This window comes from Triturus cristatus, chromosome 11, assembly GCF_964204655.1.
Source record: "Triturus cristatus chromosome 11, aTriCri1.1, whole genome shotgun sequence".
Classification (NCBI taxonomy): Eukaryota; Metazoa; Chordata; class Amphibia; order Caudata; family Salamandridae; genus Triturus; species Triturus cristatus.
In genome coordinates, this window is record NC_140594.1 from 1,111,932,548 (window position 1) to 1,111,955,244 (window position 22,697).

The 22,697-nt window shown below is 45.7% G+C and overlaps 1 protein-coding gene and 1 long non-coding RNA gene across 4 annotated transcripts in view; one reads left to right on the plus strand and one right to left on the minus strand.

The window, feature by feature from the left end:
- Nucleotides 1-22,697, plus strand: part of LOC146786110 (uncharacterized) — a 225,230-nt gene that overhangs the window by 89,565 nt on the left and 112,968 nt on the right. The gene's annotated exons all lie outside the window — the stretch shown is intronic.
- LOC146786111 (matrix metalloproteinase-23-like) overlaps nt 1-22,697 on the minus strand; it is a 110,601-nt gene that overhangs the window by 27,734 nt on the left and 60,170 nt on the right. For 2 of the 3 annotated variants that reach the window (XM_085635614.1, XM_085635612.1), the window contains 3 exons: nt 16,269-16,436; nt 12,622-12,786; nt 5,746-5,853 (listed from right to left, as the gene is read on the minus strand). In XM_085635614.1, the coding sequence (XP_085491740.1) occupies nt 5,746-5,853; nt 12,622-12,786; nt 16,269-16,436 (441 nt within the window). The remainder of the gene's footprint in view (nt 1-5,745; nt 5,854-12,621; nt 12,787-16,268; nt 16,437-22,697) is intronic. The other variant, XM_085635613.1, reaches the window with a different exon arrangement.

Sequence of the window (22,697 nt, forward strand, 5' to 3'; positions counted from 1 at the left end):
CAAGTCGTAGGGGTCCATGGATTGAGTGCGGCTTCTTCCACACCTCTTGAGCCTGCTTGAGGACCAGGAGCACAATGAGCAGACCTGGCTTTGGTGGGGAAGCGGAGTTTCTTCTTTGCCTTTTCCATGTACGGGTATTTTTTTTTCTTTTTACTAATTACGTTTACTGGAAGGGTATTTAACTAATTCTTTGGTTGCAAGTATCTGAAATTTTTTTTTTGTTCTCTTTCTTGTGAGAAAATAGTATCCATGTTGTTTTGTTTGTGTTGTTCATATCTTTCAATTTGCTTAAAATTATTTAATTAACAAAAAAGGTAAAATAAAAAATAGGGGAGATAGAAGGAATAAAATTCACCAACATCACAATGAAGAAGAAGGAGGCACTAAAGAAACAAAGCGTATCGGAGTACAAAATGAAAGAGAGGAGAAGAGGTGAGTAGGCAAATATATAGAAAGGGTGATAAGCAAAAGGTGGGGTGAGGTAGAGAAAAGCTTAATTCATTTTTCTTTCCTTGCTCACATTTCCTTTAAATACCCAGAATTATACCACACCCAAAGCAAATCTCCTTTGTTCCATCAGATACTGCCGATGTTGAGGTTGTCTCACTTCTTCCCTTTATGAGTTTTTAGAATGAGCTGGAACAACTGCAGAAATAGATAGACCTCTTTGGTATTTTAAGAGATACTTCGCCACATCACTTTTGAATGATATGCTTAAGGCACAGTCTCTCTTTCTTGATAATGCTCAATCGATCAGTAGATATGAATAAATCATCATCCGCTCTGGATACATATTCGAAAAGACCTATAACACCTGCTGGTCTTTCTCTTTTTTAACAGGTAGAAGTCAGACTGTTCTACTGTCTCCTTGTACCTCAGAGTCTTCTACGTTGTCATCTGTGTGGTGCTCCTGGAGAGGCGTGCCATGTCATTGTAAGAAAGTGGCTCTGTATATACTGCACCAAGGTAAGGTACAGTGTGTACAGAGTCCAACAGTCCCCAGAGGTTTGGCAGAGGTTAAAGTTAGATATAACCTTACTCTCTAAAGTGGTAGCTTGGTCGAGCAGTAAGGCAGTATCAGAGGACAGTGTTAAGCATTTGTTGTACACACTCAGTCAGCAAATGGTCTGACACACTCAAGAACTGAACTCTAGGCCAATGGTTTTGTATATAAAAATATATAGTTGTTTTATTTCTAGAACCAAGCAAGCCTGGTACAGGTAAGCATATAAATACTTTGCAATAGTGATTGTCTTGTTTGAACACAGTTCAGAATTGCAGTATAAATGGAACTGGTCTTGATTACAGGTGTAAGAAAGCAGTTTGCAACACATTGCAGGTCTAGTACATTCAATTGAATGGGCTTTTTAAGTAAAATGCAGTTAATTACTGTTCAGATTACTTTTCTAACCACAGGACTGGATCCTAGATTCAGCCCTGGGACATTTCCTGAAAACAGGTGAGTAAATGCGTTTTGGTTAAAGGTATGATTTTTAAGGACTATTATGGTATTTCAAAAGTTGACACTTAGAAACGTTTTCACATAGAATCACCAATGTTATCCTACGGGAGGAAATTCACTTAGCAGGTAAGTTACTTTTGCGTTACTTTTGTAATCCAGTGCTGGACTCCTAGATTCAGCACTGGGACATCTACTTAAAACAGGTAAGTAATTATGTTTTTGTAGTTCGTATGATTTTTAAAGAATATTCTTGTATTTCAAAAGTTGACACTTGGAAACTTTTTCAAATAGAATCACCAATGTTATCCTATGGGATGAAATTCACTTAGGTAAGTTATGTTATCGTTACTTTTTCTTACGCAGTGCTGGATCCTGGATTCAGCACTGGGACATTTCCTGAAAACAGTTGAAAGAAATCGTTTTTGTTAAACAGGCGATTTTTAAGGAATATTTGCAGTTTTCAAAAGTCGACACTTAGAACAATTTCTGGCAAAAACCAGGCAATGTTTTCCTATGGAGGAAAGTTTGGTAATAGGAAAATCACAGTTGTAATTACTTTTTCTGGGCAGTGTTGGGCACTTAGGTCCAGCACTGGGATCTCTCCTGGTAATAGGCGAGTAATTTCGTTTTTGTTGATCGGATGATTTTTAGTGAATATTTTAATGTTTCAGAACGCGACACAATATAATTTCCAAGTGAAAACCAGTCACTGTTAACCTATGGAGAAAATGTGAGTTATCGGCTTTCAGGTAAGTACTCGACTGGCAGAGTTAAGGTTCTGGGGTAAGATTTAGGGGTGTCCCAGGGTCAGGTAGGTACAGTTGTTACACCCTCAGTGGCACAGGGGCAGCCGGGTGCAGAGAGAGTAGGCCCAATGTTAGCCTATGGCGGGCAGTGGGCCTTTGGTTGGTGGCTGCTAGCAGGCAGACCACGCAGCTGTGGGAGCGGAGCTCCTGGTCACTTACACAGGGCAAGTGAGGAAGTAGAATAGGACAGATGCTGCACTTCCAGGGGCACTTGGGCGCCTGGGTGCAGGGTGCTTTTGGGCCGTCGGGCACTCAATGTATTTCAATAGGAAAGCTGCGTGACAAACAAAGGTTGCAAGCTCGGGGACGGAGATTCTTCAGGTGCGACCACCACTTCGAGAGGTAAGTTGGGAAACTGTAGGTTAGGTAGGCACCCAGGAGCTGGGCACAGGGGGGCGCAGGGTGCAGGGGTGTCTTTTGGCATCGGGAAATCTTACCCTCTGCTGGTCGCGGTTGGGGGGGGTCTCTGGAGTTGAGGCTGCAGGCGTCGTCAGGAGTGTCGAGGAGGGTCCTTGGGTGCTGGATTCTTGGTCACAGTCGCCGGGGGGACGTCCTCGTGGTCTTTGTTCACTCAGGCACAGGCCGGGCTCGGCAGGTGCAGAGTGTGCTGGATTCGCGGTTCCTGGCTTGCACCAGGGGTTGTTGCTTGTTTGAGCAGAACCACTGCTTGTGGGAGTCCCAGTCTTTAGATGAGCAAGGCAGTCAGGTCCTCCGGGGTTTTTGAGGTTGCTGACCACTGGAGATGCCGGGGTTTAGCAGGAGCAGGTTCAAGGGTCGACAGGCCGGTAGGGCTGGGGCCAAGTCAGTTGGTGTCGTCCTCTTGTTAGCTGCTGCACGGCAGGTCTTCTTTCTTCTTGTTCTTCTTCTTGTTTCAGAAACGGGATCTGAGGAAGGAAGGTTCAGTGTGCCCCTAAATACAAAATTTAGGGGCGTTACAGGTAGGGGAAGGTCAGGGACCAATGGGGCCCTTTCCTGGGGTGAGTACATCCCCTATCCTGCCACTATCCTGTGGGAGGATGGCAGGAGCCTATTCCTGATTGGGTAGGGCTCTCCGTCCTCAAGATGGCAAGAGCCCGGAGTCGTGCTTCACTTCGCCTCCCCCACCTGAGGGGTGGGGTTGGCAGAGGCTGGCATACCCCCTTTCCTCCCTTGGGTTTTCCCGCCAGTCTTCCCGCCAGAGTGGGGGTCAGAACCGGTGGGGACCAGTTGCTGAGTACAGCAAGTGGTCTGGGGAGGCTGACAAAGGCGGCATGCCTTTGAAGCTTCCCATGCCCATCCTGGGGGAGGAGGCTTGGCACCTCGCCCCAGGATGTGCATTGTTGCAGGCCCACGAGAGCGGATGGCTCTCTACCCAGGGGGTGAGCAACCTGTCTGCTTGGTGGCAGCCTAGGCAGCCTCTCAGTCAGGACACGGGTTGTGGGTTAGTTTCAGGGGGCAACCTTAAGTTGCCCTCTGTCGACATTAAATCCCACACTGGCATCAGTGTGGGTTTAATGTGCTGAGAAGTTTGATACCAAACTTCTCTGTCTTCAGTGTACCCGTTATGGTGCTGTGGAGTTCGTAATGACAACCTCCCAGCACCATATACTCTTAATGAAAGCACTGCACTTACAGGGCCCAGGAACAGACCTGGGCACTGTAGGTTTACAGGGCTCATGCATCTGTACCCTCACTACTGGCATAGGGCACCCAGAGGGGTGACTGATGTATGCAAGGGAAGTGGTTTGTGGGCATGGCACACAGGGATGTGTGCCATGTCGTCTCTTTGTTTTGTTCTGCACCCAGACACTCAGCCTGCAAAGGCAGTGTGTGTGTGCCAGGGTACAGGGCCTCTAAGGGTGGCACAATTGGTGCTGCAGTCCTTAGGAGCCTTCTCTGGTCACAGTGCCCTGGGTACAAGGGGTACCATTTACCAGGGAGCTACCTGTGGCCAGAGCTGTCAATTGGGTTTTGTTTTGGTGAAAGAACACAGGCCCTGGGGTCCTGATTGGCAGGGCCCCAGAGCACATCAAGTCAAAGAGCATCAGTAGTCTGGCAACAAAAAAAGAGGGGTGGGGGAGTTTACTGCAAGAGAAACCCACTTTCTCACAGTCATGCTCCCAAAATTGAGAACGATATTGCAGGATTTGCAGAGACTGAAAACAAGATGGAGTCTGCAGAGTAGGCATGGTCTCCAATTGGAAACCTTTGCTGGTTGGCATCTAGATTAGACTCAGAGGGAAGGGGTGATATGATCTCTTTTGCCAGCTTGGGTAAGGAGAAAAATGGCCAGGTTCTATTGGGTATAACTGAGTAAAAAGGTTAGCAGGCCCAGTAGAGGATTTTGAAAAGCTCATGCATCTGGGAAAGAAGGGGCATACAGTGGAAAGCAGAGATTCTGCAACTTCGGTTTTAAGTTGAAAGAAGCACTTTTTGACCAAGGAGGAGACCTGAAATTTAGAAAGAAGTGATGGTCAGCTTGGGCTCCAAGGTCACAGGCCACACACAGAAACTAGGCAAGCCCTCAGGGTGAGGACTGAAGGGGAATGCCCCAGAAGTGGACTCAACTCTTTGAAATAATTTTATGGACTGTTTTGAGTGGGAAAGATTTTAGTGAATCAGCATGTTGGCCGACATCCAGTGTTTATTTAGTGTAGTTTAAAATGTGACTGAATTGGATAAAGATGAAACAAAACTAGAGCTACCAATTGTATTTTTTTTTTAGAACTGTCAGATCTTTGATCAAAAAGGTTTCGGGCAGATGCAGTAGGTGCCTGCCCGAGTAGCTCCCACTCACAACTTTAATTCCTTTGATATGCCCCCAAACCAGAGGATTGGTAAGCCATTGTTTAAAAAAAAAAAAAGATTTCCTTGTTTGCCCTTTCTATAGGAATTTTGGAATGGAATAAAGTGTAATAGGATTTATAAAGCATGACAGTGGCTTCACAGAGGTATCCTGGTGTAACAGCTTCTATTTCATTGTATTTAGACTACCGGAATAGGTTTAATTTGAACTACAAAACTATCTTTCTGAAGAAGTTTAAATGCCCCATAAATATAGTAATGCAATGTAATCTGTTGGTTTTAGTTCTAGACTCAGTTGAGTGAATCTTAAATCGACAAGGCCACCTTGGGGGTGAATTTCAGCATTATAAATATCTCAGTATAGATAAGCATACAAGCAATGGAGAGAATTTTAGGCTTTTGAAATATCCTAGTAAACAAATATGTTTAGAATTTTGAGCATTAAAAATATCTAAGCATGTGCATATGGAGTGAAAGAGGAGTTAGAGGAAGATGATTTGTGGAAGGTGGAGAGAAGAGAAAAGACCCGTTATGGAACCCTAGACAGGAATATAGAAATAAGTGAGAAATTTTGGGAAAAGCCAGAAGCTGAGTTTCAAAGGACACATTGAACTGGGAATGCTAGCTGCTGGAGGAGACGGTTGGGCGTGAAAGGGGAGAGACCCAAGCAGCGCTGACTCACAAGTCACTCACCAGAGCAGAAATCACATGTCTTTGAGCAATGTTTCTTCATGAAGAGTCGTGTGTCGCAGAAGCCGAGCTTAGACCAGGACTCACACTGCCTCCTTCGGTCCATACAGCCTGCAGCAGATAGCAAAACAACCATGATCTGTGCACAGCCATAAAAGCTTGGCCTGTCCCCCGGACCCCCACCTCACATGACCATTGAACCTCAAACTTTGCCATTCTATCTTACACAGCCACCCAGAAGCCAGCGTGACCCTACCACTCAGATGATCACTGAAAGCCATGCCACGCACCTACTTCTGCACCTCGCACAACCACGAAAAGGCAAACGTACCAGTGCCATGACCACATCACACAGCCACCTAATGACCAGCCAGTTCCTGCTTCCAAATCCATCCAACTCAAATACACACTGATAGCACTGATAGCCAACTACCCATCTTTCTACAGGATAGCCAAGACTAAAAATGCTATCCCACCTCACATAAACAGTAAAACTGCAGCCTTCCCCAGCCCCTTGTATCTCACATGACTATCAAGAGTGTGCCATGCATTCCACCAATCAACCGCATGCTCCCAGTGCAGCCTCTCCCAAGCACCCTGACCCCACATGACCATGCAATGGTAGATGATTGTCCCCTGCACACCAGCTGACAATCACCGAAAGCAAAGCCTACAGCTACCTTCCTCACCTCGTAAATCACAAACGTTCCTCCTGTTGAAATCCTGGCCTTGCCACACAGACGTCCAAGCATACTCCTGTCATGACCACTGATAGCCTGGGCTGCCACGCCTTTCTCATCAAGCGTATTCTTTACAAGCCCTCACAACATGAATTCACATGATCACTAAACACCAACCCTGCCCCATAATGCTCTCTTCACATAACTATTAAACATACTAACCATGACACAAGTTTTACTTGTCATCCGCCCTAAGCCCCACTACGTCACAGCTGACATGGTGATGCTAAAGGTGATACATGGAGGAAAGTGGGCACCTACCCCTTACCTCTGCCATGACATGAACGTTGTCTTATTGAAGGAGGGCTGTAGGCTTCTCTCCCCCTCTGCAATATGAGCAATATAGCTGTTGGATCAGTTCTCTGATCTGTACTCCCCGACACCTGCACTGACTTCCGGTGTGTTCATGACATAAACACTAGCAGCAGCATATCAGTCAAAAACAACAGACAAACCGTCGGCCAAGGCGAGGGCCAGCATAAAAGAGGAAATGTTGAAAATGCTGAGCCTCAGGGGAATGAGCCCCCAGCAGTCAGTCCTGAGAACACCCTCTGCAGCAGGATATACTCCAACTGAGTAAATATATTGGAACTTTGAATCTAGAAAATTTCGGAGAGTGCTATTAACATCAAATATGCAGTGTATATGGAAATCTGGTCTGAGAAGACCAGTTATGAAGTTAAATTCATATTAACGAGTACCTATCCAGCAATTGGGGAATATGAAATATATTCTGTTGCCTAAGTTCATCTCAAATTGCACTGCAATTGCCAAGATTGCACATCTTTCACATTTTTAGAGAAACTGGGCCTGCTAGTTCAAAGGACTTGCCACACAATATCCAATAGGAGAAAGGGTAAATCTCTTGGAGCTGCCAATTAGGCAATCTGTGTTTGAAACAGCCTCTGTAGCATGCAATCTGATAGAGACTTCTAGCTGCAGATTCCTTACCGTAGAATATTCCCAGGTCTCAGACTGGATCTGAAAACGTTTTGAGCAATCCCCCTTGCGCACTCGTAGGTGGTTTTGTTCGGCTCCACTTGCCGTCTTCCACACTGAAAGTGACCTGTGCAGTGCCTATATAGGGGCCACCCCAGTACGCTGACCTCAGTTCCTTCTTTTCCGCGTCATCTGCGACGATCCAGAGTCATCATTTTTTTGACAACTAGTGTGCCTTTTTTGTCTTTTTTTCAAGATGTTCCTGAAAAAACCCACCACGTACAAACCTTGTGGCACCTGTCATCGACAGATGTCGGTGACAGTCCCCACTTAGTAATTCTGTGGTGCCTTGAGGATTACCATAACTCCACGTCATGTCCAAAGTGCAGGACGATGAACCCTAAGGCCAACCGCTAGCGGGCCGGGAAGCTTTTGGCCGCTCGTCACGAAACTCTACACTGTTTAAGGTCCCATTCGCGTGGGAGGTCTAGGGTCTGCTCCCGGAGTCGCTCGTGTTGTTCTCCTGCAACCTGTTGGTAAAACATGCCCGTTGGCATTTGCAGGCTCTGCAGTGGGACTTAAAGATCCAGTGGGCACAACATCAGGGGAATCCCTCCGACATGGTCCAGATATTGGCGGGAACTGCAAAAGATCTGCAGTGGTGGCTCAAATACAGCGATTGGGTCAACGGCAGACCTCTCCCTTGTCCCACCCAAAGCTCACAGTAGTGACAGATTTGTCATTTCTGGGTTGGGACGGCCACCTGAGAGAGGTAGATATTAGAGGCCTCTGATCTCTAGGGAAGACTTCACTTCCCTTCAGACCGTTGAAACTAAAAGCGATCTGTCTGGCATTGAAAGGGAATGCTAGTTCAGGTGTTCACAGACACCACCACTGCCATGTGCTATTGCAACAAGCATGGCATGGTGAGGTCGTGCACCCTATGTCAAGAGGCTGTGCATCTCTGGACGTGGATGGAATGCCAGGACATATTCCTGTGGTTCAACATCTGGCAGCCTCTTTGGATGCCAGAGTATATGAACTCAGCCTTCGATGCCTAGCAGATCATGAATGGCTTCTTCATACAGAGGTGGTACAAGGCCTCGTCCAAGATTTGGGAGAACCGTGGTTAGATCTGTTCACCACCACCAAGAACGCGCAATGACAGCACTTCTGCGTGCTGGAGTTTCCAAAGCGGTTCTCGTTTGGACAAGCATTTTGTCTTGATTAGAGCTCAGGACTCCTATAAGCCTTTCCTCTAATACCACTCCTGTCCATAGTTCTCAAGAAGACCAGGAACGACCAGGCGCAAGTCATCTTGGTGGCTTGGACTGGGCGTGAAGGGTATGATATTCCTCCAGTCAGGTTGCCCCTTTGGGAGGATCTTCTGTCACAGCAACAGGGCAGGGTACTGCACCCAAATCTGTCAGCTCTCCACCTTCATACATGGAGATTGAGCGAAGACAGTTGAGTGTGTTTGATCTCCCTCTCTAAGTATGTGATATCATTCTGGCAGCCAGACATTCTTCTACCAAACCATCTATACCTGCTGATGGGACAAGTTTGTGGCTTGGTGCACATCTAAATCTGTTGATCCTCTGTCTGCACCCTTGTCTGAAGTCCTTCTGCTTGTTCTCTCCCTTGCCCTGCAAGGCTTTGCTTTGGGCAGAGTTAGAGGATACCGGTCTGCCATTTCTGCTTTTGTACGGTTGCCGGATCAACCTTCCCAGTGTAAGTTACCTGGTGTGACTATATTCTGTAAAGGTTTGCAGCATATGTTTACTCCCATGCTCTTCATTATGCCCAATGGGATTGGATTTAGTTCTCACCTTCTTAATGTGTTCTACTTTTGAGCCGGTGCAGTTTCCCTCTATGGCTCTTAAATCTGAAAACTGTCTTCCTTGTGGCAATAACATCTGCCCGGAGGGTTAGCAAATTGCAGGCACTTTCCGTTAACCCTCCCTACACTTCATTCTTTCCAGACAAGGTGGTTATTAGAACTAGAGCATCCTTTTTGCCAAAGGTTGTCACACCCTTTCATGTCGGGCAAAACATCTCCCTGTTTACCTTTTTAACCTCTCCTCATCCTTCTAAAAAAAGAGGAGAGACTCCACCGCCTAGGTACAAAAACAGAGTTATGATTCTGTATTGATTTAAACCAAAGAATTCTGGGTGGTTGATCAACTCTTTGTGGGATTCACCGGGACAAAGAAAGGGAAGGCAATTCAGAAGAGAGACATCTCTCGATGGATCATCCTCTGTATTAAGATCTGCTACACTGTGGCCAAGAAACAGCCTCCTGAGGGCTCACGAGCTAACTCTACCAGAGCTACAGCTGCGACCACTGCGTTGGCTAGAATAGTCCTAGTCCTGGATAGCTCTCACGCAGCTACATGGGCATCATTGCACACGTCTGCTAAACACTACTGCCTAAACAGTCAGGTCCAGCGAGATAGACATTTTACCCCTTTAGTGCGCCAGGACTTCTTAGTTTAAAACAGTCTGCAGACCCACCTCCGGGGAGTGATTGCTTTGGTATCTATTCCAAGGTAAGGAATCTGCAGCTAGAAGGCTCTATTAGATAAGCAAGTTAGTTACCTTCAGTAATGATGTATCTTGTAGAGTCTATCTAGCTGCAGATTTCTTACTGATCCTCCCCGTTTTGCAAAATTGTCTTCTCATAAAGAGATCCTTTAGGACCTCACTTTTGGTACACTAAAACTTCCTCCTCAGCTTGGCTCCGTGCTGCTGGCACTAAAAATCAGCCTAGAACTGATGTCAGTGTGCTTGGGTGGCACATATATGGGCACTGCCCACGTCACTTCTGGCGTGGAAGACACCAACGACCCCACATGGAGCTGAATGACACCACCTACCGGAACGCAACGGGATTGCTCAAACAATTTGCAGATCCAGTCTGATGCCTGGGAATATTAGAAGGAAAGAAATCTGTTGCTAAATAAAGTCTCTACCAGATAAAGTGTTACCATAGGTAAGTAAATTATTCTATTCAAAACAATGTTATCACATTGTGCCATATTCAGGATGAATTTCTTGCATTGTTTAGTCAGTTGAAGTTAATCAAATATAATACGTCACATAACCTTTTTTTGGTGGACATTAAATTACCATTTCCTGTCCTGTACTGTTATTTAGGATTTGTCTGCTGAAAATGCCAGACTTTCCATTTTGCAGTCTTGAACTTCAGCTGCTGATTCCACACCTCATCCAGCTTTTATTGGCTGTGTCTTATTTTTCCACTTCCTCTAGAGTTTGAACCCTATGACAGTTCTTTTGAAATATAGGTAGTCAATCATAACTACCAAATCCAACTTCAAAAACGCCATGACCAGCGTCACCGATTGTATGAGGTCCAGCTGCCTGAAGCTGAACACGGACAAGACGGAAGTGCTCATCTTCGGAAACAATACCTCACCTTGGGAAGACACATGGTGGCCTTACGCACTTGGACCTACTCCTACCCCGACAGACACACCCACAACCTCAGCATCATCATCAACAGCCAATTCATCCTCAAGCGACAACTCAAAGCAATGTCTTTATCCTGTTTCCACATCCTCCGCATCCTACGAAAGATTTTCAGATGGATCCCCGTCAACAACAGAAGAACGGTAACCTAAGCCCTCGTCTCCAGGCGACTCGAATGTGAAAACGCACACTACGCCGGAACCACCACACAGCTTCACAAGAGCCTACAAACCATACAGAACACAGCAGCCAGACTCATCCCAAATGGACCAGCTTCACCCCATCAGAAGAGATGCTAGTTCAAGGCAATGACCCTCGCATACAAAGCCCTCCACAACAGCGGACCCAACTACCTCAATCACCACCTGACTTTTCACCAACTTGCCAGAAAACTCCACTTAACATTCCTCACCCGCGCACACGTCCCACGCATTCGTTGAAGCCACTGTGGAGGTTGTTTCTTCTCCTTCCTCGTTGCCAAGTCCTGGAATGACCTCCCCCTACGAACCGCGCACCCTCTTGGTCTTCAGGAAAGGACTCAAGACCTGTCTCTTGGACTAGAGGCCGTCATTTCCCAGGCACCTGAATACCCCACGGGGTGATAAGCTGCGCTATACAAGTACATGATTGATTGATAACTTGCCTACCCATGATTAGTTGTTGTACTGTGCATGTGTTGATTGGCATAGAGGTGTCAAGTGTTTTATGTCTAATGTTTTTTCATGTCCAAGTTTTCCTTGAATACCATGGCCCTCCCATACAGGAAAAAATCAGAAATGCCCCCCTCCCCCACTGGGAAAAAAAACTCCCAGTATGTGACAAACATTACATTCCGATTTTCTGAAGACAAGTTTGCACTTAAGCAGTTTATCTTTGGAGAATATAAAAAGAGCAGAGAGGTCCACCATCTGACTATGGCATATTGGACACTTTATTCCCCTTCGCCAGCGCTGCTAGTTGAGAACCACTTCACTGGTAAAAGACTGCAAACCAAGTGGGAAACTCTAATTGCAATAGTCTGGCTATGCTGGATCAGCACAAGCAATGACTCAGATGCTCAAGCTATACGGCAGGTGACTCACCAATGTCTAAATTAGTTCATCTGTAGACAGCACTCACCCTAGCTGGTTCTTGTACTGTGAGCTGTTCTCCTATAAGTACTTGGTGTTAAAATATATTTACCCTGCATTAATGAAACAGTATGTCCCTAATCTTACTGTGCAAGTCTTTTTGTTATATTCGATAATTTACCTAACAGTTGCTCAGTGATGTCAGGTATGAATGCAGTGAAGGGACCTAAGACCTGTTCTCAGTGGATCCCCGCTTTAGGTCACCTGTTTTCCAGTATGCACCTCAGCACTCTCTGTCGCCTATCGCTATCATAGTCCATGACCGAATTTACCAACCTCACCACTTTCCTAGGCTGTTTAATTTTGTTGATAGTGTTTATGTACAGAACAGTGGTAAGGATCTATTGAAATATAATTAGGTCTCATGCATCGCTCCATATTCATCCTTTTCACTGGGGTCCCCAAAAGATTTCATTACATTTTTTGTGAATGGGGTTTAGCTTTTTTGTGCCTGGAAGCCTCACTGGCAAAGAAAAGACAAAAGCATTCTTGATGGAGTATAAAAAAAATGCCAGTTATGTCATTCACCAGATTCTAGGGATGCCCAGGAAGCTTCGATTTATCAAGAAACTTTGATTTACCGTAGAGTCGCTGAATCCCCCAGATGTCATCTTGGGTGATGTGGCGGGTCCTTGTGTAGGTGGCATTTGGGTGCATCAGCGCTCTGGGGTCACGGGAATGCCACAACCCCAGGGCATGTCCGATCTCATGGGCCGCCACCTGCACCAAGTCATTGTACCAAACACCTGGAAGAGAGACAGGGAGATAGTGCAGGAGAAAAAGAGTGAGGAAAAAGAGATGGCACAGACGAAGGATCACTGTAGACAGAAGAGATGAGTGAGTTAGAAATAGGATAGGAGAGGAGGGGTAAGGTAGAGACAGGTGCAGAGAAAGCCAGAGAGAAAAGGTAAGAGTAACAAAGAGAGCGAGAGAGAGAGAGAGAGAGAGAGAGAGAGAGAGAGAGAGAGAGAGAGCGATGGAAAAAAGAGATGGAAGACCAAGGTCAAAAAAGAGAGATACAAAATAGAACACAGAGTGAAAGAGTTAGACTGTGAGATTAACATGGAGATGAGGGAGAGAGAGATGGAGCAGTAAGAAAGGGGAAGACAACAAAGTGAGAGACAGCGACAGGAAACAAACACTTAGTGAGATTGGTATGTGAAATGAATGCAACTGATCACTGAATATCTATCATCACCTTCAGCTTTTATACATCATGGCATGACAACCATGCAAACCGAGCAGGGCAATGCTCCCATGGACAAGGAGAGAGTTCTGCCAGGGGGAGCAGTTCATGCTTCTTCTGGACAGGAATTCGGGTTTGGGCGCTCTGAAGGGTGGTTTAGAAAAATGGAACTAAGGCTTCGGGCTAGTCATGGGATGTGCCCCTTCGCATAGCTAGCAGAAAATGGGCATCCAAAGTAACCTGAAATGCCTAAGAAGCATCAGCTACTAGAAACACTTGATGGTCTTGCTAGATTGTCCATCCAGGAGCTACCCTGATGCCCTCTTTCAAAGACTATATTAACAACCTGTGCAACCAATCAGGCAGCTGGAGTCCGCCATAACCCTTTCTCAACCCAGAGTAATCCTACAATACACCATAAAATCCTCAGCAAACCTTCACCCGAGCCAGGGGTTCTATGCCCTGACACAATCTCAAGTCAGAGTCTCTTCCTGCAGAGAGTAGCGGGGGCAATGAGATGCCTGTGGTACAGAGGTTCTCCACACCTAGGATCTCTCTGGTAGACCATGACAACCTGGGCAACTGCTTCCATGGCCAGCTGGTTAACAGTGATCCCATCCAAGTCCTTCTAAACTCTGGTACCTCATTGAAGCCTGCACAGTCTACTTCCAACATAAAGATCCCCCAACCAATTAAGCTAACAAACTGAGGAAACCCGACAATCTATCAGAACCAGGTAAAATCTATCGAAGATCAAAGACTTCACAAGGAACCTGTTGCTGGTGCTTCGCCCACCCTAGCAATCAAATGACTGCCTATCTCAGGTAGAGAGAACAACAGTACATGCTCCTTAAAACTGCAGCCCCCTGATTGTCCGTTGCAACAGCACAGGAGAGTCTGTTATAGGGCAACTGCTTTAGTCTTCACAGCAGTCTGTTTCAAGTGAACAAGAAACCTTTGTAAATCTACCTAGCTAAGCCTCTAAAAATATTGTTTTTTTTAAAAAATATCAAGGAACACATGTCAGCTATGAAACACATGACCAGTGTACTCCACCCCTTAAAAACTTTTGTAGCCCCTCTTTGCCAGGTGAAAATGCTGACAACCAACCAGTAGCAAGGAACCAGATCACAGGTCGTGGGAAAACTAAATTAACCTGTCTGATCTGGGAGCATCCCAGCCAATTTATCTCAGTCTCAGAATATATCTAATGTTCCTGTTTTAGCCACAGCGGAATTCTGGCTGACAACATTAATCCTGATTCTTTGGCCAGATTTTCAATACAGAAATGCTACATAGAATGAGCATCCAATGGGAGGTGAATACTGGCAGCGTTTTCCTCCCCTAGGATACCTGGCAACCCATCAAACATAGAGGACGAATGTGGATGCCCAGCCATGCATTATGTCCACAGGTGCACCCACATCAATCTTGGCGGATTTGTGATATCCCAATTCAACCTTGAAGGTACGTAAGGTAGCTCAGCTCAATAATGGTGACACACTGACAGAAACCCTTAGGCGCCCTGGGTAACTTGTGGTAGCCCAGCTTAGTAGTGGGACAAGCAAAAGTAGTCCAACTGAGTTCCCGGATGAACCAAAAATACCCAAATCAACGCTGGAGCATCCAAATGCAGCTTCACCCTCGGGCAAAAGTAGTGGTCTGGCCATAACCTTTGGGAAACTAATGGTGGCCTACCTTACACCAGAGTGAACTAAATATAGTAGAGCTACACCTTGGAGCCCTACAAAAGCTCAGCAAAACCGTGTGAGAACCAAATGTAGCCTGACTAAACTTTGAACCTAGCTATACCCTGGAAGAAAAATACTAGTCTACCTCTAGTTAAACCCAACTAATGGTAATGTAAATTAAAGCTAGTGATACCAGGAGTAATCTAGCTAACACTGGGAATCTATGAATGCATCCTACATGTAATCCGTCTCTACTTTAGGGGAACTCAGAATAGCCCAATGTAACAGTGAGTAAACCAAAGGGAGACTAGTTAAACACTGTGGGAAGCCATGGTAGTCTATCTATCCCAAGAAACGAATGACAGTCCAAGTCCGCCTTTTGTGAGGAAATAAAAGTTCACTTTATTTCAAATCTTGGCCTTCCAAGCTGTAGCTTAGCTGTACTCTGTGAAACAAATTGTAGCTTAGATTAACCAGTGGGAGACCAATTTTAGGCGAAAACCATGGGGAAAATAATGGTAGTTAAACTCTGTCCTCCGAAACTAATTGTAGGATGCTTCCACTATCGGAATTTAAGGGAAACTGCAAAGTGGAGGTTAAGCAAGGGGTGAATTTATGATAAACTGATTTAATCCTATGGCAACCCATGATACTGTACACAAGCAAAACCTTTGGGGGGGGGGGGGGGGGGGGGTGCTTGGAAGGCTTACAAAACTTTGTGGAGACCAGCATGTAGTATAGCTCATCTCTGGATGAATCAATGATTGCCTACTCTGTACAGAATCTGAAAAAGGAAGTTCAAACGGTCCTGCAGGACATCTCCTGAAGAGCCAGCAAGGACTTTTCAGATCAACAGAGGCCTTGTGTCCTGATGCGTCAGCAAGGACAGTCCCACTGAGCGTTTCACGATAAACCAGATCAGCATCTGCTTGACTTTAACTGAGATAAAGCAGGCTCACCTTTTTTGAAAGACAGGCAAGGTCACCAAAGTCTAGTCACAATAAGCAAAATGACCTGGACCGCCTATTGTCTGCACTTTTGTTTTTATTTTATGCTATGCTGCTATTTCTTGTGTGAAAGGCAGTTGCGTTAGCCATGACAGATCAGATCTGGGCACACCCATTCTCAAATGAGACCAGCAGGCTTGGCTCTTCTCAAATTAACCGAGGACATTAAAGACTGATGACAGTGAGAGAAATGATTTGGCCCTCCTAATGTCTACACATTTACTTTTATTTTTTTATTTATGCTATGTTTATATTTCTTATGCAAAAGGCATTTTTGTTGCCAAAAGCACCTATTAAATAAATTCAAATGCTATCCCGGAGAGCAACAAACAGATCCTAAGTACCTTGTTTCCAACTAAAGCGGGAACGTCCCAGGATCCAGAACTCGTGGTTGTCGAAGTGGATGTCTCCCCGCGGGGGAAGGAATGCATGGGCCAGCTCTCCATTTAAGCCGTCAAAGCATGGGTGCAATGGTGAGAACCAGCAGTCGGTGTGGTTGAAGGTGTAGAAACCTGTGTCAGAATAACAGGAGTGTTAGCACTTATTTCATAGTCCTACAGGGATATTTACCAATGCACACTTTTCCAACACCTGATGAAGTGAACAGGAACCTGGAGAGTTCGGCTTTATTACCTGCTGTAAAAGGTCTATATGGCCCTGTTTCAGAGTTGGATTAATAGAAAATCCTCTAAAATTCTGTAGGAGGTGATAACTGGAGCAGACACAACCAGCAGAATTTCCTCCAGCACAATCTTCCCTGCCTGGCGGAGATCTCTAAAGAGGCCGGGTTGTACTCCACCAGGGCAATGAAGTACATTTGGCCATTGACCTGGCAGAAAGTATTGCAGCCCACCAACGTCTAAAAAAAGTCCCTTAGTTCCAAACCCTGTACTGTTTCCACAGTAAGCCGTGACTACTTGCCATCACTAGAAGCAAGAATACAGAGTAAACTTGCTATCTAGCTGGAGTGCAACAGCGTAAATGCAGAAAAGTGCAGGGGGCCAAAGTTTCTCTTAGGAGCCCACTGTCATTCCTGCTGAATAGGTAGAGTTCTTGAATATCAAGGCTGCCTTGTCTTAATTGCACCGCATGTCTCTTTCTTCCACACCCTTCCCATCCTGTCTCCTGATCTCATTCTTAAATGGTTTTTCATCCCTGCTTTCTCCCTTTGTCAGGGTTTTTCTACCCTTTTAAAAAAAATGTATTTATGTATTCATCTTTTACAGAGTTTTATATAGCGCGATCTTGATCCGAAGGGATCGGGTATCAGAGAGCTTTACACGAGAACCAGGTGCGTTACATGAGGACACATTCATTTTTGTTAGTCACGGGGAGATTAAGTGATTTGCCCAGAATCACAGGATGTTGCACGTTCTTGCCGAGACTCGAACCTGGTTCCCCAGATTTGAGGCCGACCTACCTAACCATTAGGCCAACTCCTCACCCTTCTCCTTCTTTCTCTATTTCCTGCCTTTCTTGCTCTAGCCCTGAGTCAAAGTCACTGCCACAAACCAAGCACTGCACATAAAGCCCAGAGACACAGGTGGAACAGAACAGCACCCACTTCTAAGACTACAAAAAGCGCAAACCTTTATTGACAAATGACTTAAACAGAATCCCACTAAAGCATATAGATAAACACGTGTACAATGAAGTGTACAATACATTGTTAAAGAACTGATTGCAATAATATAACTTTTTTTAGGTTCACCTGCACAGCGCTTGCGCTGTGCTTTTAAAATATTTTGTATTCAATATAAATCTTAAAAAGGGCTTACATCCCGCCCCTTGCTTTTCGTTTGTTCCTGTGCTTGTCACTTACTTATCCTCCGTTTCTATTGGCTGTAGCATACTGTTTTCTGTTTCGTTTTGCTCCTCGTGTGTTATCATTATCCCGTTACCCAAGTACTGTTTCCATCCACTTTTGAGGCACTTTTGAAAATGTTTTGCCTTCACAACACTTGCGCTGGGCTTGTATACATAATCTCGCCCCTGGCTACACGCATTTCAAGTATGCTTATCGGCTCATGCCTGCATTCCATCTGCACTCCCGCCCGAATGCTCTCATATCCTAGGAGACCAGCAAAAATGCTATATGAAGGATTTTTTTTATCATTAAAAACAGCTCCTGTTCCCACACGCATCTCAATCTTAGGGATCAGAAATAAAGGTCGCGCTGCACTGGGAAGTCCTTGTCACTGCAACGGAGCAAATAAACACGGATGTCCAAGCCGCTTACCTTTTACGTCAAGCCGAGCATGTTCAGCCAGAGCACGGGCCAGCAGCTGGCCCTTTTGGGTGTCCCCCGGCGCAGTAGCAGCCGCCTGCTCCTCTTCCCCCCCCTATCCCCTAATGCTTTTGTTGCAGTGTGCGCCCCAGAGGTGCACTATGCTCTGCCTCGCAGCAAACAAGGAGCGACTTGGCAGATCAGTGCTCCAGGAAACTGCTGCGAGGAATGGGGGAAGGAGATAGAAGGCGCCCCCCCATCCCCTTGAGGGGATGTGTAAAAATTACAGGCTTTAAACAGAATAAAGCAAAGCGCCACTGAACAGGGTACCCACTGTCAAAGAAGAAACTCCGCCCTACCCTGGCACGACACCAGGGTGGATTTCTACCAAAAAGGCAGATGGAAACTCGTCAAGTGTGACAGGGTGCAGCGTCTGTTCTCACGAACTCATAATGGGCACACTCATCCCTTCATGTAGAGATCTGCATAAGGAGCATTGTTTGTGGAATGCAGCGTTTGTGTGCTTTCAGGTGTTTTATTACAAACTTTTAGCCTCAAAGTGTAGCAGCCGGGGAGTGACTCCATGTCATATGTGGGACCTTAAGTCCCTCCGGCTGTTGTAGCCAAATGCACTTTGCATTCTAGGACTAATAGTTTCATGTTCTTAAACATATTTGGTCTACTTCAGATGTATATAAAGCCAGGGAAGTAGCTTCAATTGATGCAGAAGGTGCAATGGCACCAGGGCCAGCAATAATCTCAGCCTCTTTAGTCCTTGCACCATGTAAGATGGACGACACTCCTTTGGAACGCACAATTAATAAGCATTTCCATTATGCGTTCCAAAGCAGTGCCGGCCATCTTGTACTTTTCTCTGTGGCCACTATTTCTTGCAGAGACCACATCAATTGGAGAGTTTGGTTCTTTATTGTGACTGTCCAAGGTAATGGCTAGTAGACAGTGATATAAAACATGCAAGGTTTGTACACCTCACTACCCAAAAAAGAAAATAAATTACTGACCTGCACCTTATGTATAGGGACTAAATATTTCTTAATTGTCCTTTTGCTGGTAATTGTTTAACAGATTAAGAAGTGCAGTGGCTTACAACCCATGTGGGCCTGTGCATGGTGTCAAAAGGTGCAGTGGGTCACAACTCACATGGGCTTGTTTGAGCCACGGGAAGAGCATTGCTTCACATCTCATGTGGGCGTGACATAGAAAAACAAGCATTGGCAAAGCCAATAGGTTCCACCTATACAACATCTATTGGGTTTGTCAATTTTTAATTTACTTCCACGCACTCCATATGAGACTTTTCATTTTGTGGTGTGTGTAGTGTATTTATTATTGGTTCTTATTATTGAAACTGACTAAATATTTATTTAGTCTTGTAGTTGTTTCATGCATTAGGTGAGCGCCTGAATTCCTGGAGAACTTTGACTTGTGCCTGGATAGACCGGCAGCGAAAGCTTCTGCTCAACATCTATGTACACTTTGCCGTAAATGTTTAAAATGTGTCGACACGTTATGTCCAGGTTACGGTTACACAGGCTGTGAATGGACGGTGCGCAGTTAAGAGACAACGCCTCTCTAATTAGAAGACTGGCACATACTGCAGTCTGTAGCTGCAGAGGTCTGTAGTAGTGTTGTCTCCAGGGAGGAGACCGTGCCTCCCCACTTGGGAAAGGCCAGCACCAAGGCTACCTGTTTGAGCAGGGCTGGTACCAGCATCACCCCCATTTTCAGGAGAGGGCCGGTGCCAGCATCCCTCTCTTTTCAGGAGAAGGCCGGTGCCGGCATGCCTCCCTTTTCAGGAGAAGGCCGGTGCCAGCATCCCCCCCTTTTCAGGAGAAGGCCGGTGCCGGCATCTCTCCCTTTTCGGGAGACGGCCGGTGCCAGCATCTCTCCCTTTTCGGGAGAAGGCCAGTGCCAGCATCTCTCCCTTTTCGGGAGACGGCCGGTGCCAGCGTCTCTCCTTTGCTGTGGGGAAGGCTGGTGCAACCATCTCTCCCTTTTCGGGAGAAGGCCGGTGCTAGCATCTCTCCCTTGCTGTGGGGAAGGTCGGTTCCAGCATCTCTCCCATTTCGGGAGAAGGCCGGTGCCAGCATCTCTCCCTTTTCGGGAGAAGGCCGGTGCCAGCATCTCTCCCTTTTCGGGAGAAGGCCTGTGCCAGCATCTCTCCCTTGCCATGGGGAAGGTCGGTGCCAGCATCACTCCCTTTCAGAAGTCCGGTGCCAGCATCTCTCCTTTGCCCTGGGGAAGGCCCATGCCAGCATCACTCCTTTGCCGTGGGGAAGTCCGGTGCCAGCATCTCTCCCTTGTCGTGGGGAAGTCTGGTACCCCGAGCTCTCCCAGTCTGTGCAAGGCCAGTACCTGGCAGAGGCTCTACCTGTTCATTTCAAACATGCAGATGATTGCCGATTCCCGCCTGCAACAGGCTCTTGGCAAGAGCGCTGTAAGTCTTTGTACAGTGAGCGTGTTTTTATGTCCCCGCTTTGCCTCTGATCTTTATTCATACTTCATTCATTATTCAAGCCTATCTATCAGTCCTTTACATTTGAGTAAGTTCATAAGTCTCTCCCTTGGCTTGCTTTAGATCCATGCCAATTTTTACATTTGGTTTAATTGTATTGACTTCTCTGCTTTTAGCCCAATTGATTTCTGCTTTTTCCGTCCTGCTAAAAAGGGATTGCTTTCCCTCGTCATTACATGGTAATTCTCTGGAGCACACCAGTGCAGGTTTATTATTCTGAGATGTTTGATACCAAACATCCCAGGATTCAGTAAAGCAATTATGGTGCTAGGAAAGTTGTAATGACCAGTTTCTAAAACATTCTCAGGATGGCTTTACTTAAGAATGGCCTTAGATATTATAGGGACTTGTCTGCTCATGCAGATAGGTCCTCAGATGAGGTATAGGGCACCCTACCTTAATAGTGACTTACCAAGGCCTCATGCAGTGCTGGGTAGGCATGGCACACAGGGATGTTTGCCATGTCCACTCTTCACTTTTAGCTGCCACATGACACGCATGCTACAATGGCAGTGGTGCCTGTTTGTGGTGAGAGGTCTCTGAGGGTGGCATAACACATGCTGCAGCCTTCAGAGGCCTTTCCTTGGCTACCATGCCCTTGGTACTATAGGTACCCCTTACAAGGGAATTGCAGGTAGGCCACGGCTGTGCCAATTGTGGAAACAAGGGTACAGGTTAGGGAAAGAACGCCGGCCCTGGGAACTTGATTGGCAGAGACCCAGGGCACACTCAGTTAAATTGCATCAGGTAGCTGGCAAAAAGTTAGGGCGCAACCATGCAGAAAGGGCACTTTCCCATACATGATGATTCATTATCCGGGGACCGTGGTGTACCAGAAAGCCATTACCTGCCATTAGTTCCCTCTTAGCCATAAAAAATCACATTCTAAACATGTCTGATTTTAAAACTATGCTTGTCCTTGGTACTCAAATTTGGTAGAGAGCCTGTGTCAAACTTCTTATCAAACGATAAAGGAGCAAAGGCATTGGGATCAGGTGTACAATTACATCGCATAAAGTAGTCTCAATTTACGAACAGTATTTTTCCTACCTGCGTGGATCCAAACTATGTACAAATTCTAAACCTGAATGAGTTACAATTAATATTCATGAGGTAGGTCGCAACTAGCGACTCGATTTGATTGGACACAATCACGGGGATAATGATCTGCAAGGGTCATCAGACCACCATGTCTCGGCTCTTCAAATGAAGATTATTATTATTTTTTTTTTAATCAGCTCATTTTCCTTAAAGTAAACGGGGCTGAACTCATATAAATTGGGCTTTTGAAAGGAACACTCCCAATATGCCCTTCCATGTACTGAATCATTTTAGAAGCCGTTAAAATATTACTGATTCCTAAAATGGGTTTCTGCTGGCGTACACAGCTATTTGGACTGTTTGTGACCATAGAAACATTTATACAACTTGCTTCATATCTGCACAAGATCAGACAGTTTGGTGAAGATGAAGAATCAAAACTACAATTGTTACTTGTTCCCAGGATCTTGGTTTTGCACTACATTTTGATCAGTGACCCAAAAGACCGGGTACAGTCTTCAAAGACATAATATCCAATGAGCATGTGTTGGGTTCCAATCCAGTTTTATTATCACACACTTCTACAAACGCTAAGCCGAATTCTAAATGTGTCCAATCTTGTAAAGATACCTGAAGACCTGGATTAAAATCCATTCCCCCTGATTCCATGGTTTCCAAAATGTTCACTAGATTACTGATGTGAGTGTGGTTCTGATAGCGAGATGCAAAGAAGGCTGTCCCCAGGGGTGTGGTTCTGTGGGCGGCCAAGCCCAGATTTTAATGCAGCGTTTATTATTGCATATTTTGTTAAAGTGATAAAGGTGTGGTTAGACGTAAAAAAAAAAAACCTTTCTAGACCCTTCCCTCTTCTATCCCTCCACTATCCTTCTCAATCCAAATAACAGACTAACATATGCACCGCTCAAATGAATTTCATATTTCACTATACTAATTCACCACTAATCCTTT